This window comes from Piliocolobus tephrosceles, chromosome 15 (assembly GCF_002776525.5).
Source record: "Piliocolobus tephrosceles isolate RC106 chromosome 15, ASM277652v3, whole genome shotgun sequence".
Taxonomy (NCBI): Eukaryota; Metazoa; Chordata; class Mammalia; order Primates; family Cercopithecidae; genus Piliocolobus; species Piliocolobus tephrosceles.
Window position 1 is genome coordinate 37,266,690 of NC_045448.1, and position 20,231 is coordinate 37,286,920.

The window sequence follows — 20,231 nt, forward strand, 5'->3', positions numbered from 1 at the left end:
GATGTGAGTGTAAACTGACACAACCTACATGGAGGACAATTTGTCAACTCCAATTATGACTATTTAATACAAGGCACACACATCTGTTGACCCAGCAGCTTCATTTCCAAAAATTAACTGATTGAGACATGGTCTCGCTCTGTTGTCCAGGCTGGAGTGCAGTGACTTGACCATGGTTGAACTGTAGCCTCAACCTCCCAGGCTGAAGGGATCCTCCAATCTCAGCCTGTAGCTGGGACTACACGCCCAGCTATTAAAAAAAAATTTTTTTTTTTGAGATGAGGTCTTCTTACGTTGCCCAGGCTGGTCTCAAACTCCTGGACTCAAGGTATCCTCCCACCTCCGACTCCCAAAGTGCTGGGATTATGGGTGTGAGCCACTGTGCCTGGCTCATTTCTACAAATTTGGACTACATGTACACTTACAAAAGTGGGGAAAAAAATATTACGATTAAGGTTATTAACTGTAGTATTATTTAAAATAGTGAAAGACTGGCAATAATTTAAATATCCACAATAAGTGGCTGGTTAGATAAATTAAGACAGACAAAATGATTTATGCAGCCATATCAATGACACAGAACTTCATGCACTGGTATAGAAGGATTTCTAGGAGAGAAAAGAAAGCAAAATGTAGAGATAGGTGTATCTATAAGGTACTGTTCATGTAAAAAATAATACACGCGTATTTCATACACATAAATATGTATATGCTTGAAAAGGTATATAGTATCCCTGAAAGATATAAACTACACTTGTAATTGCTTCCTATCAGGGCAATTGTTACGGCTGAGATAAAAGTGGAAAAAATTGAAGTTTTCACTATGTATCTTTAAAGTTTGTATCATGTGTATACATTACCTAATCAAAACTTAAATATACACAAGCACAGAGCAAAACTGTGAATCTACTTATCTCTAACCAACTCCTCCACCCTGAAAGTCCAGTCTCCAAACAAAATAATATTAAAAACAAAGTTAATTTCTGTCCCTTATCTGCTTAAAATCTTCCAGTGGTTTTGCATCAAACTCAGAGCAAAAGCCTGCCCTCTTACCCCTTGGACCTCATTTCTTACCATTCTCCCCTTGCCTTACTCTGCCTCTGCTACACTGGCATTTTGGCTGCTCATGGAATAGGTTAGGCACTCTTCCTCCTGTCTTTACATTTTCTGTTCCAACCAGAATGGCACATGGCTCACTCCTTCCTCTCCTTTAGGATTCTGCTCAAACATCTCCGTGATGTGTTTGTCGATCATCTCATTTAATACTAACGCGCTCCTACTCCTTATCGTCCTTCCTTGTTTTCTTTTATAGCTACCCCATGTCTGCTGTATTTAAGTTTGTTTACTGTTTCTCTCCCTTAATTAGGATGTTCCAAAAAAGAGGGCTTCTGGGGCATACAGTGACACGTGCATGTACTCCACGAGAACAGAAATGAAAATTCCAATACCACTGGTGTTCAAAACACTCATACCGCAAGGTCGGGACCAAGAAAAGACGACCTGATGGTGTGATGGTTATACCACGTCACTAAAATGAGAGGATCGCCTACATCCTAAGAAAGGCCAGCGAATACAACGTTCAACTGGAAACTTTTCTTTTGTAAACAGCCCTGGAAACCAGCGTGGGAAGCGCACCGAACACATGCTTCCGAGGCTGGGATCTGTGTCCTGGACGCCCGCGCTCTACGCAGCGCGGAAGAGGCGGGGCAGTCAGCCTAGCGACATTAGGGACTCCCCACGTCTGACCCCTTTCCCCGGAGCCCGCGGCAGTTACCTTGGAGCCTCCGAGCCGTAACACTTCCTCCAGGGAGAACCCATTCTCGGCTTCATTAGCATCATCCTCATCCTCTTCGTCCGGATCTTCTACTGCCTCCTCGGGGCGCCAAGGCCGCTTGGCATGGAACTCCAAACGCTCCTTCGCTGCCGCCATGGCTAGCAAAGCATACGCTCTTGGAACTCAGCCTATTTCCGCTCTGCCCGTGACGTAATTCCGGCCGGGGCGTGTCTTCTCCCGGAAATAGCCTAAGCCCCAGCTCCTAGCGGAGCGAGCTGCCCTGCGAATTTCAGCATGACTGTTCTGGTGAGGTCAGGTGTGGGGCCGCTGTGTGCCCTGGCGCGCGCAGGTAAGCGTCAGTCCCCTCGAAGCCCTGTTGCCTTGGAAACCGCGTGGGGTGCCTTCCTCAGCTCTTCAGTTGAGGTACCGGGGAATTAAGGGCTCAGGGGCTCACTTCCACCTTGAAGGTGCCCTGGGCTGGAAACGGGTCTGGCGCAAACGCGATAGGCTGCGTAGTCGTGGGCAAGTGCGTGCAGTCTCTGCGCCCCGGGGGCGTGCGACGCACAGTAGCCCGCGGTCTGCGGTAGGGTGAGGTTAAGGGTTTACGAAGCTGCTTTGAAAACGCTCAGGCGGCTTGCGTTCGTGAATGTTAAGATTTATCACAGGGTCTGTTTAATTTGTGTTTTTCGCAGCCATTCCCTCTATTTGGAGAGGGAACTACTTCAGCTCCGGGAATGAAGCTGCAGAAAACAACCCGGTGACGCCGATGCTGCGGCATCTTATATACAAAATAAAGTCTACTGGTCCCATCACTGTGGCCGAATACATGAAGGAGGTGTTGACTAATCCAGCCAAGGTATGGTCAGGTAGCCCGAGGACTAGGCCCTCTCTAGCCGATTTGCGAGGTGCGAGCCAGGAGGGAGAAGCCCGAAGGTTCTCAGCCCAGGCAGTGGGGGTGCCTGCCAGGGGAAGAGCCATTTCAGATGACCTGGGGACAGATAATTTGTCAGTTGGTCAGGGCTGGCTCAAGTCAGAGGCAGGGCCAGTAAACAGAAGAGGACACGGTCCAAGGGTGTTTAGGAGACAGAATGTAGCTGATTGGATTTATGATGCGGGAAGGATGACTTTCCTACTTGGCTGATGGTAGGTGGTGTGGATTCATTGCTCTGGGAGAAGGAATGCAGGAGGACGGATGGAGAGTTCAGGCTGGTGTATGAATCTGAAGTGTTGTGGGACTCTTAGGTGGAAATCTCCAATACGCAACTGGAAATAGGAATTACTGCCTGAAAAGTTGCCTGTGTTGTAATGGCCTCAGCTGGCATTGGAGAGATGTGCTGGGTTTTCTCACATGTGCAGTTGAGAATGCAGTCTGGGTCTTCACTGTTCTAGGATTAGGCACAGTCACAACTTTCTGACCCACGTTTCCTTGTCTGTTCTATAGAGCCATTTGGTGAAAGCCTATAGTCCTTTATTTTAGAATATTTCACCTTTTGCTGGGTTGAAATATGACCTCTGTGGAATTCTGGGGTTGGTTTGGCCATTGCTGTTGGATATGGTGGCGTGACTCCAGTGTCGAGGTTTACCCAAGGCCAGTATCTTTCTTTCAATGCTGGTGGGCAGGGCTACAAGATAGGTGGCTTAGACTAGCGTGGTGGTAGTAGAAATAGAAGAGGGTGGTTTAGAAAAGGACTGACAGGATTTGCTGATGGATTGAGTGATGGAATGGAGGAATCAAGGCTGATTCGTAGTTTTGGCTGGAGCAGTTAGGTGATGATGGCACCTTTTATTGAGATTAAGACAGACAGGACCAGGTTTGGAGGAGTGCTGGGGAGAGGGCCTACACCAGGAGCTGCATTTTACACATATTTTGTTAGCAATGACATCCAGGTGGAGATAGAAAGTAGGCAATTGGCGTTCAGGGCCGGACATGGTGGCTCATGCCTGTAATCCTAGCACTTTGGGAGGCCAAGGCGGGTGGATCACGAGGTCAGGAGTTTGAGACCAGCCTGACCAACATGGTGAAACCCTGTCTCTACTAAAAATACAAAAATTAGCGGGTGTGGTGGCGGGCGTCTGTAATCCCAGCTAGTCAGGAGGCAGGAGAATCACTTGAACCCAGGAGGCAGAGGTTGCGGTGAGCCGAGATCGCACCATTGCACTCCAGCCTGGGCAACAGAGTGAGACTCTGTCTCAAAAAAAGAAAAAAAAAAAAAAAAGAGCCTGGCGTTCAGAAGAAAGACTGGGCAGGCGTATATACATTTGCTCATCATCAGCATGTAGGTGATATTTAAAGCCAAGGAACCAGGGAGAATGTACTGAGAGAAAGGAAGATTTCCCAACATTGAGACTTGGGGTAACTCTAAAATTTAGAGGCTCTTAACCTAGGAACCCTTTAATAGAAATCAGGGGTTTCATGAACCTGGATGGAAAAAATTACACCTTTATTTTCACTAACTTTCAACTGATATTTAGCATTTCTTCAATTATGAACATATGCAGCAACCAGCAGCATCAGCAATACGTGTGAATTTGTCGTCTGTGGAAATCATTGGTATTTCCTTATCACAATACAGTGATCACAGGCATCTCAGAATTTCATCGTGCACATCCTTCAAAATTTTGTTAATTATTGGGTCTTTGGCTTGATTATGGGCCTTTTTGTTTGTTTGCTTTTTGAGACAGAGTCTCATTCTGTCACCCAGGCTGGAGTGCAGTAGTGTGATCTCGGCTCACTGCAGCCTCCGCCTGCCAGGTCCAAAGGATTCTTGTGCCTCAGCCTCCTGAATAGCTGGGATTACAGGTGTATGCTTCCATGCCCAGCTAGGTTTTTTGTATTTTCAGTGGAGATGGGGTTTTGCCTTGTCGGCCAGGCTGGTCTTGAACTCCTGGCCTCATGTGATCCGCCTGTCTCGGCCTCCCAGAGTGCTGGAATTACAGATGTGAGCCATTATGCCCGGCCTGATTATGTTTTTTTAAATACACTAGTAAAGAAGTGTATATATCACATTTTTAAAAACATTTGATACACATTTTTCAGATATTTCTTTGTGGTTCTGTGCATTTAAAAACACTCTGTGAAGGGGTCTGTAGGCTTCACTGGACTACCACAGTGGTTCATAACACAAAAAAGGGCAAATACCCCTATAATGTTTCTTTATGAATGGAACTAGAAAGCCTAGAAGGAGAGATGTTGTATGGAGTGAGAAATTTTTTTTGAAGATGGGCGTGAGTTGATATATTTTGAATGCTGAAAGGGGAAAGTTGAAGGTGGAAGAGAGAGGGGGACGGCTAAATGGACCCAGGGGAGTTGTATGAGGAAGGCAGTCCGGAGCACAGGCGGGGGGATTAGGTTTGGATAGGGGGAGAAGGGGAAGGTGTTTCATTCTTGAGTCCCCAGAAACAAATGGGATTAGGTGGAGGCCAGGCGGGGTTGGGAAGCTGAGGAAGTTGTATTCTATAACATTTTTAAATTCTGGAGTGAGACTGGGGCCCATGTCATCTGTAGTAAGGTGGTAGAATAGGAGCTTGAGAAGCATAGGAAATTTTTAACACAATTCTTGAGTGTTTCTTGAAGGTTAGGCATCATATTAAAACTTGGGATATGAAGATAAATAACGTATGTTCTTCTGCAAACGACTATACTTTGTGGTGAAGAACATAGACAAGTAAGCTCAGAAAAGGTGGCACTGGATTTGGTGTTAGGTTGGAGGGCTGGAGGAGGTCACTTAGGTGGCATATGAGCAGATTCAGAGGATGAGTATAAGACTGCCAGGGAGAGATGAAAAGGGAGAAGGGTAAGGATTTGCAGTGGCATGGATATCTGGACAAGCAAGGCTAAAAAAAAAAAAAAAAAAAAAAACCAAAAAAAACTCACCTTTTTCTGGAGATGCAATAGTCCTATAGAAAAGTTCATAAATCACAAGTTTACAGCTCAATGAATTTTCCCAAAGCAAATGCTCCCATGTAACCAGCACTCAGATCAAGAAACAGATCATCAGCAGCAGGCAGGGCCCATATGGGAGACAGAAAGTGTTAGAATTTGGAGAGGAGGCTGGAGGAGTAGGCAGGGTCTTGCTGTGTTGGTTGTGGGAGCTGGGAGGGGAGGAAGGGTCTGGCATGCAGAGATGGATGTTACATGACTTCTGCATTTATGGTCAAGGTGTAATTGTTTTTCTACCAGTTTTGTAAAATGACTGTTACTTTATAAAATTAGGGTAAAGACACCATATTTCCCTTGCTTGTTTAGAGGGGAGCTTTCTTACTAAATAATTATTTCACTTTTACATTATTTAAGATTTTGGAGGGGTATTTTATAAAGGCTTATTTGAAAATTAATTTTGTTTCTCCATTTTCTCTTTTTACTCAGGGTTATTATGTGTACCGTGACATGCTAGGCGAACAAGGAGATTTCATTACTTCACCTGAAATAAGTCAGATCTTTGGGGAGGTAATATCCAATGTAAAGTATGAATGAAGCTAATATAAACATTTGAGAACAGATCAAATTTATTGTTCTGTAGTAGTGTTCTACAGCTTTTTTTGTGATTCATCAAAAGTTTTAACTTTACAGTAGTTGATGTACTGAGGGAATAGAGAGGCGATAGAGGGGAGGAAAATGGTAGAGAGAATATTTGAAAAGTTTATACTCCACTGTAGGAAGGGAAAAGGAGAGATAAGAGGGACAAAGAAAAAGAGAAGGAAGGGAGGGGGTGATAAAGAGGACAGAAAAAGGAGAATCAGATGAAATAAGAGAATGGAAGAAGGAAGAAAGACAAAAGGAAAGGCGAGGAAAGAGGTAGAGTGCCCAGGAAGGGAGAAAAGATAAAAGAAAGAGCATTGAGGAATCAGTGGAATTAAGATAAGCTCTAAAGCTGCCAGTCATGATTTTAGCCATAGTTACCGTAAAAGTCTTCCTTTGTTTATCTATTTTTTGAGCCAGAGTTTTGCTCTTATTGCCTAGGCTGGAGTGCAATGGTGCGATCTTGGCTCACTGCAACCTCCGCTTCCCGGGTTCAAGTGATTCTCCTGCCTCAGCCTCCTGAGTAGCTGGGATTACAGGCATGTGCCACCACTCCTGGCTAATTTTGTATTTTTAGTAGAGACGGGGGTTTCTCCATGTTGGTCAGGCTGGCCTCGAACTCCCGACCTCAGGCGAACTCCCGATCTCAGGTGATCCACCTGCCTTGGCCTCCTAAAGTGCTGGGATTACAGGCATGAGCCACCACACCCGACCAAATCTTCCTTTAATAAGCAGAATTCTAGTTCATTTCCACTAAGTACTTTCTGTGAATTTAGAAATAGGAAGTAGTGTATAAGAGGAAGTAGAATGTGAGTATTGAAAAACATTAGGTTATTATCAGAGTCATGTAATTGTTTAGATCATATGAATATGAAGAAATGGCATAATCACATTTCATCTGTTTATTTGCTTTCAAATAGTAATATTTTTCTGGTAGTGATATCCTGTTATCTATGTCATGGGACCTTTTATAGCAGAGGCTGCCTTTTTTTCCCCTGTTACTCTTCCTAAATGGTATATGTTATAGTCCCAGGAAATTCCTATGTGTGTATGTATGTATGTATTAAATAACATACATATGGCTGTACACATTTTGCTTTTTGGCATATAGTGCATATTTGTGGAATTTTATATTGTGGTATACTTTTATACTTTATGATACCTTGATATGCGTTTTTTTTTTTCCATGTCACAGCTACTAGGGATATGGTTCATTAGTGAATGGATGGCCACTGGAAAAAGCACAGCTTTCCAGCTGGTGGAACTGGGCCCAGGTAGGGGAACCCTCGTGGGAGATATTTTGAGGGTAGGTAATAAAATAATGTCTTTAAGTTTCATGTAAGTGAATTTTAGTACTTCTGAGTGTGCAAACCGTGTTGATTTCATTGGTTTTCAGTTCCTTAATCTCATATTTCTCAGCTAAAATATAATGTCAGAATAGTGTAATCAGTCATTACTGTTGTCTGTAAGTTTAAAAAATGGAGGTGAGGGGAGAAGAATATGAAAGCTAAAAATAGGAAACATTTGGAAGACATTATGGGAGAGTGTATTTGTTTTCTCAGGAAGCAAAGTTTTTAATTATATAATCCTAGCACTTTGGGACGCCAAGGCGGGCAAATCAAGAGGTCAGGAGTTTGAGACCAGCCTGACCAACATGGTGAAACCCTGTCTCTACTAAAAATACAAAAATTAGCTATGCATGGTGGCGCGCACCTGTAATCTAGCTACTCAGGAGGCCGAGGCGGGAGAATCACTTGAACCCAGGAGGCGGAGGTTGCAGTGAGCCGAGATCGTGCCATTGCATTCCAGCCTGGCGATAGAGCGAGACTCTGTCTCAAAAAAAAAAAAAGAAAAAAAAAAATTTAGGATGGGCACAGTGGCTCATGCCTGTAATCCTAGCACTTTGGGAGACCAAGGTGAGAGGATTGCTTGAGGCCAAGAGTTCAAGACCAACCTGGCCAACAAAGCAAGACTTCGTCTCTTTTTATATTTTTTTAAAAAAAGCAGAAGACGTAAAGAAAAAGATTAATAATTTCATTTCTTACATTAAAGTTAAGAACTTCTTGCTCTACAAATAAACTAGCAACTTTTTGTTCTTCAAAGACCCCATTAAGAGAGTGATTAGACAAACCACAGAGTGGGAGAAGTTATTTGTGACATGTAACCAACAGAGAACTAGTAGTTAGAATGTTTAAAGAACTCCCTTAAGTCAATAAGAAGACAGATAACTTGAGAAAAATCACGCCAAAGATGTGAACAAGTCCATTCATAAAAGAGGAAAATACAAATGACTAAAAAAGCAAAACAAAAATATTAGTCTTACTGGTAGTCAGGGAGATGAAAATTAAAATCACAAGGAGATACCACTGTAACCCTTGCCAGATTAGAAAGAAAGCTAATAGTCTGTCAACACCAAGTATTGTGCAGATGCGGATATGTGGAACAATGAGAACTGTCATATACTGCTTGTAAGAGTATAATTTAGTACATCCTTTTTGTTTTATTTTGTTTGAGACGGAGTCTCGGTTTGTCTCTCAGGCTGGAGTGCAGTGGTACGATCTTGGCTCCCTGCAACCTCTGCCTCCCAGGTTCAAGTGGTTCTTGTGCCTCAGCCTCCTGAGTAGCTGGGATAATAGACGTGGACCACCACGCCCGGCTAATTTTTGTATTTTTAGTAGAGAAGGGGTTTTACCCTGCTGGCCAGGCTGATCTTGAACTCTTGGCTTCAAGTGGTCCGCCTGCCTTGGCCTCCCAGAACGCTGGGATTACAGGCGTGAGCCACCGCACCCAGCCTTGTACAACCATTTCGAAAAGCTATTGGCTGTTATCTATTAACATCAAAGTTTCTGATATTGTATGACCCAGCAATTTTACTGCTAGTGATTTACCCTAGAGAAACTAGTGTGTATATGTGTACCAGGAGACACGTACAAGAAGATAGCAGCTTGAATAAAAGAGCAGAAAACTGAAGCAGCACAAATGCCTATCAGGTGGGTAAATGAATCAAATTAATTGTGGTACAGTCATACAGTGGAATACAAAGTATTGCAAGAATGCGTGAAATCATAGTGGAATATAACAATATTCAACATGAAACAAGATGTGTGAAAGCAGTTTGCAAAAGAGTTCATATGATTGTATTTATATAAAATCCAAAAAATAGTTAACATTAAACAATATATATTTGGTGATAAAAATATATTTAGTAACATTTGTAAAGAAAAGTCACGGTATTGTTAACTGAAGATTCAGAATGGTGGTGACTTCCGAGGGTACAGGGAGTCCACAGGGGCTTTAGAGAGAAGGTCATGTCCCATTTCTTTAACCAGATGGTGGATATTCTCTCTTGTATCATTCTTGCTATCAGTCTATGTACTATTTTATAGAAACATTAAAAAGGACAGTTGTTTATAGTACCTGTTAAGTAAGAGTGTTTATTAAACTTTTGTGGTTTCTAGTATTTCAGAACTCATTAGTCTTTTTGAGTTTATTTTTTATGTACCTGGCAATTCAATGTAAAAAACAAACATAGCTGGGTGCAGTGGCCCATGCCTGTAATCCCAACACTTTGGGAGTCCGAGGCTCCCAAAGTTCAAGATCAGCCTGGGTAACAGGGTGAAACTCCATCTCTACAAAAAGTACAAAAATTAGCCAGGCGTGGTAGCATGTGTCTGTGGTCGAAGCTAGTCGGGGGGCTGAGGTGGGAGGATTGCTCGAGCCCAGGAGGTTGAGGCTGCAGTGAGCTGTGATCATGCCTCTGAGTGACAAAGTGGGACCCTGTCTCAAAAGAAAAAAAACAAGAAACACCAACACATACTCTATAAATTTAAATTTCTTGATGCTTTATGGTTTTTGCTTTAAATTAGAAATTGAAGGATTAAAAAAATATATAAACATATGACAAATAAGAATCTTGGTTATTTGGGTGAAGAAAGAAAACAAAATCATGAATTTAAATTTCCAGGGCTCTATTTTATGGTTTTCAGCAAGGTCATTTGAATATCAAATATTTAATAAGGACCTCAAATCATATTTTCTTGTTCAAGTACTTTAAAAGTCAATTCCAGAGCCGTTAACATGCATGAAGGATGCTTTTCCAGACTGAGTCATAAGAACTCCTAAAAAGCCAAAGAATTTAAAGGGTTGTAAAGCAAATAGCCAGAGAAGTATCAGACCTGTTTTATTTTTGATGTTACCTTCTAAAGGAATTTCGCCTGTGAAGTTTTTCCATTTGTATTTTGATCTCAAAATTAAATTTGGAAAAATCATCTTGTTCATATTATCAGTCTGGATGTGCATATTCATATCTCAAAAGTATTAATTGGAGGCAGATCACCAGTAAAAATTAAATGAAAAATAATGTTGATACACTTTATGCTTTTACTGTTGCATTTTTAGCCTTAAAAGATTGGTAAAATATTAGTATTTTCCTTTTTCCCTTGATGTTTACAACAGTGAAAAAATATATAGGTAAATATAGATTGAAAATGTGGCAGACCCCCGAGTTAAGCAGTCGTTTTCAGTACCATTCAGATTTGGTTCTTTGAGGTTAGCGTTATCATCATCTCAAAGATGAGATTATTTCCTAGACCTAGAGACATTATCAAATCAAGGCTATCCCCATTTTATTTCCTTGGTCTTTTTTTAGACTCCATAATCTGAATCGTTGTTTTTATCAGATGCCAAATCTTTTATTTTCATTTGTGAATCATAATTTATCATTAGGAAACCAAATTGTGCATTGTTCATTTCTTATTTAAATTATGCTTAATAACTAATAGGTTATGATTCTTATAGACTGCTAGAGAGTGGCTTGGGTAAGGAACACATCTCTCTGAAATATTACTTGTGTTGTGACATGACTAAATCATTGATGTAAATGATTAGAAAACCTAAAACCTACTTAACACATTGTATTTTTTTTTCTTCTTTTGGTATTTAGGTGTTCACTCAACTTGGATCTGTGCTGAAAAACTGTGACATTTCAGTACATCTGGTAGAGGTAAGCCAAAAATTAAGTGAGATTCAAGCATTGACACTGACTGAAGAGAAGGTCCCATTAGAGCGAAATGCTGGATCTCCAGTGTATATGAAAGGTGTCACTAAGTCTGGGATTCCAATTTCCTGGTACCGACATCTGCACGATGTTCCAAAAGGTAATTACCTTTACGTGGATTAATGGAAGAGTTTTGATCACAACCCTTACAGTAGTGATGGGACTGTAACTTTTTACAGCAATATAACAGATTATGAGTTCCTCCTGCCAAGTCCCTTATCCATAGAGAGTAGCCTACTTTTTTCTAGAAAAGAGCATCATAATAGAAAATAAAGTTGCCTGACTTTTAGTAGTAGTTTATTTCATGTAGTTTTGTAAAACCCAAACAAAATGTAAATCTCTGTTGTACTTTTGAGTATTCCCCTATAGCTAGGATAGTTCTGATGATGGAGCAGGCCCAGGCAGCCAGGGCTGATGGAAGCAGTGTTAGTAGGTGGGTTTAGTTCAGTTATCGAATCTTTTGAAAATCCTTACTTCCTAAAGACAAGCAAGGTGTGGGGGAAAATCCCTGTACTAGTCAGGAATACTGATGAATCTTGACTCAAAGCTAAAATGGGGGTACGATTTTGGGCAAGGGATCTCAAGCCGTTCCCGGCCTCAGCCTTCTGAGGCTGAGAAACCCAATTTTATGAAATCAAATTCCCTTCCAGCTAACAAATCTGACTTCTAATTTCCTTCAAGCCTAGTGATGGATAAAAGATTTAACTGCTATTTCAGGTATTTCCATTTTCTGACCCCATTTATATGTAAAATAAGAGTAGTAATAATTGTTCTTTTACATGTTCTGCAGTGTAAGTTTCTTTTTTCCATGAAGAGGTAGAGAATTCTGTGGTAGTGATGATTATGGAGGAAGTAGGCATTTTCTTTTTTACAGTTAATGTTCAAAAGAATTAATTCCTGTAAAATGTGGAAACATTAATTCTTTTCCTCTTTTTTAAATAGGATACAGCTTTTATCTTGCACATGAATTTTTTGATGTTCTTCCTGTGCATAAATTTCAGGTATTGAGGGGGGAAAAGGTCATATTTATAATTGAATACAAAAAGCATTGTGTTGCCAATGTTGATGGTGTTTATTCAGTATACAAATTTTACTCGTTGAGGTTATTTTTAACTATTATTTGGAATTTTGGTACACATAAATAATTGGAAAGCAAAAATGAAATGTTAATGAGAATTTGTAGTTCTCCTGGGATAATTATTAAGAATTCTTAATTCTTCTGATTTGAAGAAGTACGGGAATGAAAAATGGTAAGATGGTAACTGGCTGTGGTGCAATGAAGGATTTACTTGAGCAAATTTTTTTTTTTTTAAAGAGAGAGCATATTGCCATGTTGCCCAGGCTGGTCTTGAACTCCAGGGCTCAAGTGTTCATCCTGCCTCAGCATCCCAAGCAGCTGGGACTACAGGTGTGTGCCACTGCACCCAGCCAACCTTAGCACATGAAAAAAAAAGATAGATTAAAATTTTGGGGGCCAGGCATGGTGGCTCCCACCTGAATCTCAGCACTTCGAGAGGCCGAGGTGGGTGAATCGCTTGAGGTCAGGAATTCAAGGCCAGCCTGGCCAACATGATGAAGCCCTGTGTCTACTATAAATACAAAAATTATCCGGGCGTGGTGGCGTGTGCCTGTACTACCCAGCTACTCGGGAGGCTGAGACATGAGAATCACTTGAACCCAGGCAGAGGTTGCAATGAGCAGAGATGCACCACTGCACTCCAGCCTGGGCGACAAAGCGAGACCTTGTCTCAAAAAAAATAAATAAAACTTTTCTTCATTCTTTGAGGAGATTTAAGATTTGGTGATAATGTATGTGTACTGGTAATTTGTATGGAGAAGAGCAGCTCTCATGATTCTGTGGTAATGTGTTAGTGAAGCTTCTGGCTATTCCTCCTGGGTCTGTTTCCGTTTTTTGGGTACTTTGCATGCTGCTGATTTTATCTTCCACAGCCTCATCTCTGTTATTGTTTCTTTTGCATCGATCAGTCTACTCATTGTTCAAAGGTGATGAAGTAATGCATTTAAGTAATTTTAAATAGTGAGTGCTCTGTAAATGTTAGTTACTTATGGTAAGAGGAGAAAAAGCTATTTTTGGTAGAAGCAATGTAGAGAACAAATTTGTAAAAATTTGTTTTTATGTGTTATTTTGTGTTTAGAAAACACTACAGGGATGGCGAGAAGTATTCATTGACATTGATCCACAGGTTTCTGATAAACTGAGGTTTGTTTTGGCACCTTCTGCCACCCCAGCAGAAGCCTTCATACAAGTAAGAATATGCTTTTTTAAGTTTCTTTTATTGCTCACAGAATCTTCAGAGTCTTATTTTCTGAGTTACTACTTTAGAGTTCCTTTACAGGAAGAGTTGCTAATAGCATACGAGGTGCTTTTTATTGACAGCGAAAGTGCAGAGGAGCTAGAGGCAGGAGCGTGGGTTAAAATCATTTCTTAAATCTGTGCCCTTAATGTCGTGTAGTAAGAGAAAGTTAGTAACCGCTTACTCAGCCAAGTCTCTTACTTTCACTGTTTACCTCAGTTTCATGTCAAATGGTAATGGTATTGTCCACAGGAAGAGTTTACATCTGTGAAAACAATGTAGTACAGACTATAGTAAATTAATTAACAATAACAGCTAACGTTTGTTGAGTACTTTGTGTTACTCTGTTTTTGCATTTAATTCTTAAAGCACTGTATAGGTAGGTTCTATTATTATCTTTCTTTGGGCTAGAGCATGGCTTTTATCCCATGCTTCCACACAGATCTCAATTTGATTCTGCCAGAATGGTAGAATTACTACTGCTTTCTGTTGATCTCAAGGAATCATGACAAGAGCCTGTCTATCTTGGCTTGTTTAAAGGTACAAAAAATCCCTGTACTTCTCAGGAACGTCCAGGCTTCAGTTTGCTTCTTTTTTTTTAGTCCTTTTAGTAGAAGATGATTTCTACTTCCTGGACCTTAACTGAGAACTTCCTACTCAGAAATTATCAGTTTTAAAAGCACAAGAGCTTTTACACTTAAATGTATGAATTAAGTTTTCTTTGTTAAGTATAAATTTAAGTGTCAGACGGAACACTTGTGAACAACTGTTTTCTCATATTATGGCAACCTACCAGAATGACACATTCATAAAACCACCAAGAACTAACCTCCTGGTCCTGGGAGTTCATTTAGTTATTGACCTAATTAGTATTCACTTAGGAGGGAGGGAGTGAATTTTCCCTTTTGCTTGAATGAGATGAATGGTAATACATGTCACCTTGAAGAGTAGCCTAAGATAGGAAGAACGTCAGCATGATCAGCGTGTCCACTGATGCCTGATGAGGCTGACTTCATGGTTTTTATAGTTAAGCCACAGTAATTTCATTGCACGATTGGCTCAATGGTTTATTATATTTAATCCTCACAACAAACCTACAATATCTATAAGGAAGAAAGCAACTCAAAAAGTTTAAGTAACTTGTCTACCAGTAAGCATAGGAAGAGCTGAGATTCAACTCCATCCGACTCTATGCCTGTTACCATAGGCAGACATCAGGGCAGATCATTACTGCATTTCTATAATAAGGTGTTAGGGAGGAGCACAAGTTAATGTATGTTTTCATAATAAAGGGAAAGAAATACCACATTTTCAATCAGATCAGGAAGTAGTGAAATTTCATATATACTAGTCAGGTTGACAGGTATTAATTAATACTTAGTGTCATTTCGTTTTTTAAGCTAGTACACACTTATTGTGGCCCCTTAGTTAATAAGTGAACATCTTGGGGTAATAATGGTTTCAATACATTGGCACTAGTTTATAAGCTGATGTTTCTTGATGTAGGGCATATCATTGGGATACTTTCTGGCACAACAGAGGGCATGATAATATACTTGTCTAATAGGGTCTGCTTTGTGTTATTGGATTTATACGATTTGTTCTTTCAGCACAATATTTTCATTGACTATTACGTGCCTGGCACTGTTCTAGGCAGACAAAAATCCCTTTCCCATGCTTTCAACCTAGAGGAATATATTTATATGATTTGTGATATAAAAGTATTTTACGTTAAATAAAATGATAATGCTCTAGGCCATCTGGGGGGATTGGGAGGGCATTTGCCTTTTTGTAAAAGAGATTAAAATGTCTTCGTAAATCAAGTGGATAGCATCAAAGAACTAAGGAGTTTTGTATAATAAGGGAGTCAGGTGAAAAGTTGAGTGTAGAGAACATACTCGTATTAAGAAAATTTATTTTTATTAAAACTAAGAAATGCTCATTGAGGAAAAACCTGAAAAACCCTAAGGAAGTAATTCTTTTGAATGATGCATTTTGACTTTTGTAATGATCCCTTTACCAGCATGATGAAACAAGGGATCATGTTGAAGTGTGTCCTGATGCTGGTGTTATCATTGAGGAACTTTCTCAACGCATTGCATTAACTGGAGGTGCTGCACTGGTTGCTGATTATGGTCATGATGGAACAAAGACAGATACCTTCCGAGTATGTATAATTCAGTAACATGATTTATTAGACTTTCAGTGTTAGATCTGAAGCTCATTGAAGAGCTTTGATTTCTACAGTGCCTGGTATTATTGTATTACATTATTTTATAGTTAACATTAATTCATATTATTGTAATTCCCCTTAACCCTAGTTCTTACTCCTAACACTGAGTCTACTGTCCAGCCCTCCTTTAACAGGATCTGAACTGTTTATGTTCTTCCTTAGTTGTAGAACCTACGTTTACAAATCCAAATAATACAAATTTGGAGAATAATACAAATGGAAAGATTTTCTTCACATTCTTAAACCTTTCTATCTGTACCCTCCTTCGTTTAAGAAAAATTTTGTTACTTCTTTGCAGATTTAAACTACCTACTGTAATCATTCTAGCTTTTTCTATTATATTTTCAACATTTTTCCCTTTCCAGATGTATTCTTTTACACTGTTCCTAAACATCCTTTCTTAATGATCTTTGAATATGATCAATTCTGTTCAATATACTTTAATTGAAAACCATTTAACTAAATGCTCTTAGTCATTTTCTAGGTCTGTGGTTCTTAATTTCTAACTTTATTGTGTCTAAAAATAACCTGGAGAGTTTGTTGAAAATACTCATTCTCTAGCCTCACCTCCAGGATTCTGACTGACCAGGTCTGGTTAGAGTCAGTAATATATTTTCAGGTGATTTTTTTAAAGTAATTTCAACTTTTATTTTAGGTTTAGGGGGTACATGAGGCAGGTTTGTTATTTGTTACATGGGTATATTGCATTGACTCTGAGGTTTGGGGTACAAGTGAGCCTGTCGCGCAGGTGGCAAGCATAGTACTCAGTAGGTAGATTTTCAGCCCTTGTTCCCCTCCTCCTATCGCCCCTCTAGTAGCCAGCAGTGTTTGTTCCCATCGGTATGTTCACGTGTACCCAGTGTTTAGCTCTTACTGAGAGAAGTGAGATGTACGTGTGGTATTTGGTTTTGTCCCTCCATTAATTCACTTAGGATAATGGCCTCCAGCTATGTCTATGTTGCTGAAAAGGACATGATCTGATTTTTAATGGCTGTGTAGTAGTTTGTGGTGTATCTCAGGTGATTCTGATGCATGGTTGATGCATATACTTCGTAAAACACTGCCTAGGTGTTCCCTGCCTAAGAGAATTAATGAAAGCTCTATTCCATCACCTCAAGCATTAATGTAAATATTAAATAACTTTAATATGATAGCATCTCTTTAATCTTAATAACCATAAAAGGGCAAAAATCTGATTTCTTTATGTTCAAGGGGTTTTGTGGCCACAAGCTTCATGATGTCTTAATTGCCCCAGGAACAGCAGATCTAACAGCTGATGTGGACTTCAGTTATTTACGAAGAATGGCGCAGGGAAAAGTAGCCTCTCTGGGCCCAATAAAACAACACACATTTTTAAAGAATATGGGTATTGATGTCCGGCTGAAGGTAAAGTTTATTTTATTTCACTGTTATTAAGTACTTTAATTTCATAGTATTGCAAAAATTAAATAGTATGTTCACCTGGCCTTAATGCTCTTACAGTTAGCCAATCCTTGGTATTCCAGCCTTTTCAGGTAGTATAGGATTTAGTAACTAGTCTGGTAAGTTTCATGTATCTCCATGTGAGGTAGCATTAAGACTTCCAAATAGTGTTTTTGTTTGTTTGTTTTTTTTTTTTTTTTTGAGACGGAGTCTCGCTCTGTTCCCCGGGCTGGAGTGCAGTGGCCGGATCTCAGCTCACTGCAAACTCCGCCTCCCGGGTTTACGCCATTCTCCTGCCTCAGCCTCCCGAGTAGCTGGGACTACAGGCGCCCACCACCTCGCCCGGCTAGTTTCTTGTATTTTTTAGTAGAGACGGGGTTTCACTGGGTTAGCCAGGATGGTCTCGATCTCCTGACCTCGTGATCCGCCCGTCTCGGCCTCCCAAAGTGCTGGGATTACAGGCTTGAGCCACCGCGCCCGGCCAATAGTGTTTTTGTTAAGAAAACTGCATTTATGGGTATGAATTTTCTAAGTGTTCTTCCGAGGACACCTAAACCTTACTGTAGATCAAACCCCCTGGGGATATTTGTTAAAAATGCAAATCCTTAGGTTTCACACCAACCTACATTTTTAATAAGTACTCTATGATTCTCACGCAGGTAATCAGAAGTCACATTTTGAGCGGTGCTTTATTGGAATATTTGAGAGTCATTAGTATTGCTGCATGTAACTAGGAATTCTGTCTTCTGGTTAATTTTGCTAAGAATTTTTTTCCTTTCAGGTTCTTTTAGATAAATCAAATGAGCCATCAGTGAGGCAGCAATTACTTCAAGGATATGATATGTTAATGAATCCAAAGAAGATGGGAGAGAGATTTAACTTTTTTGCCTTGCTACCTCATGAGAGACTTCAAGGTGGAAGACATCAGAGGAATGCACGTCAGTCAAAACCCTTTGCATCCCTTGTAGCTGGGTTTAGTGAACTTGCTTGGCAGTGATATTTCAGCTTGGACATTTTCCCCTTCAGTCGGCCCAAGAAATCAAAATAAAGGAAACACATTTCATACACTGCAGGTAACAAAAGTGAAAGTATTTTATCTTTTCGCAGCAAGAACAGTCCATGTTATATATAATACAACCAAAATTATAGAACTTTTAGGGTTGTGACTGGCTTTGTGCAAATGTCTGCTCAAGCTAATAAGTTATTGTGAGACTGAGTTTCCTTTAACTTATAAAGCTAGTTGCCATATTTCTATTTTACTTTAAAAAGTAAATGGGGCCGGGCGCAGTGGCTCATGCCTATAATCCCAGCACTTTGGGAGGCTGAGGTGGGCAGATCACCTGAGGTCAGCAGTTCGAGACCAGCCTGACCAAAATGGAGAAACCCCATCTCTACTAAAAATACAAAACAAGCCGGGCATGGTGGTACATGCTTGTAATCCCAGTTTACTCAGGGAGGCTGAGGCAGGAGAATCACTTGAACCTGGGAGGTGGAGGTTGTGGTGCGCTGAGATCGTGCTACTGCACTCCAGCCTGAGCAACAACAGCGAAACTCCCTCTCAAAAAAAAAAAAAAAGAAAAAAAAGTAAACATGGGCAGTGATTGGTTTAATAAAAACTGGAAACAGACTAAATGGCTATTCATAGGAAACTGATAAAATATGTTATTTTTAAAAATGAGCTAGAGCAGTATGTTCCGACATAGAAAACTCTTAAGATTTAGTAAGTGAAAAAAAGTAGGATGCGAGAGTTTTTATAGTTGATTCCATTTTTGTTGAAGGAGAAAAGCTATTTAAATACAAGTAATTTCATAGAAACTAATACACCAGTGTACACTGGTTTTCTGTGATATGTACTTGCATACAAAGTTAAGGAATGAATGCACAATTTTCCTAATTTGGAAGTGAGTTTGAGGGGCAGGGAGTGGCTGGGTATTTAAATTTTTTACATTGTGCATCTGTGAATTTTTAAAAAAATTATAAAGGTCACAGTAAGAAACAGTAAACCTTGACATGTAGTTCAAATATGAGTTGGAGACCAGCCTGGCCAACATGATGAAACTCCGTCTCTACTAAAAATACAAAAATTAGCCTGACGTGGTGGGTGCCTGTAATCCCAGCTACTCAGGAGGCTGAGGCAGGACACTCTCTTGAACCCAGGAGGCAGAGGTTGCAGTGAGCTGAGATTGCTCTGTTGCACTCTAGCCTGGGCAATAGAAAGACACACACACACACACACACTGCCTAGGAGGAATAATTTTCAGACAAATGGCAAGTTTTAGTTCTGTATTATGTGTTTTCATTTTTTGGTTTTTAGAAGCTGCGTGTTAATACTGGAAACATGGACTTAGAGAATTATTAAATTAGCAACACAGATTTACAAGGGAGATTAAAGGAAAAGAATACTTGCCATGTCTTGAATTTATGGCTTAACTGTATCAGAAGTTCATCGGCGGAGTGATGAACTCTTGCTTTTTATTGCTGCTTCTGCTTAACAGGAGTAGCATTCTATCCACACTACATGGCTATGTCATGGAGACTTTGAATGTGGCCCAACACAAATTTGTAAGCTTTCTTAAAACATGAGATTTTGTTTGGCAATTTTTTTTTCAAGCTCATTAGCTATTAGTGTTGGTGTATTTTATGTTTAGTGCAAGACAGTTCTTCCAATGTGGCTAGATTAGACACCCCTGCACTAAAGTAAAGGAAGACGGAGGACTTGCTTTTCAGATGCTGCCCAGCCTTGGGTCACTCCTAGTTATTCTTATTCTATATTCCTGTGTTTGTTTTCTTTTTTCAAAGACTTGGTTGGGAGAATTTTTGAAAGATGAAAACGTCCATAGTTCGCTCCTCTCAGAGATGTTAAAGTTTTTATAATTAAGGGGCTAGAGTCAGGCAATGCCTTATATCTTAAC

At 40.2% G+C, this 20,231-nt stretch overlaps 2 protein-coding genes across 3 annotated transcripts in view; one reads left to right on the forward strand and one right to left on the reverse strand.

The window, feature by feature from the left end:
• CEBPZ (CCAAT enhancer binding protein zeta) overlaps positions 1–2,071 on the reverse strand; it is a 28,894-nt gene extending 26,823 nt beyond the window's left edge. Inside the window, exon 1 of one of the 2 annotated variants that reach the window (XM_023216329.2) lies at positions 1,775–2,071. In XM_023216329.2, the coding sequence (XP_023072097.1) occupies positions 1,775–1,930 (156 nt within the window). In that variant the 5' untranslated portion in view covers positions 1,931–2,071. The remainder of the gene's footprint in view (positions 1–1,774) is intronic. The other variant, XM_023216330.1, reaches the window with a different exon arrangement.
• Positions 1,702–19,135, forward strand: NDUFAF7 (NADH:ubiquinone oxidoreductase complex assembly factor 7). Its single transcript, XM_023216335.3, has 10 exons — positions 1,702–2,123; positions 2,467–2,630; positions 6,141–6,221; positions 7,489–7,599; positions 11,236–11,449; positions 12,292–12,350; positions 13,506–13,616; positions 15,688–15,831; positions 17,110–17,283; positions 18,101–19,135. Exons 1-10 carry the CDS (start codon positions 2,069–2,071, stop codon positions 18,314–18,316), a joined length of 1,329 nt encoding a protein of 442 aa, XP_023072103.1. The 5' UTR covers positions 1,702–2,068; the 3' UTR covers positions 18,317–19,135.
• Positions 19,136–20,231: the final 1,096 nt, after the last annotated feature.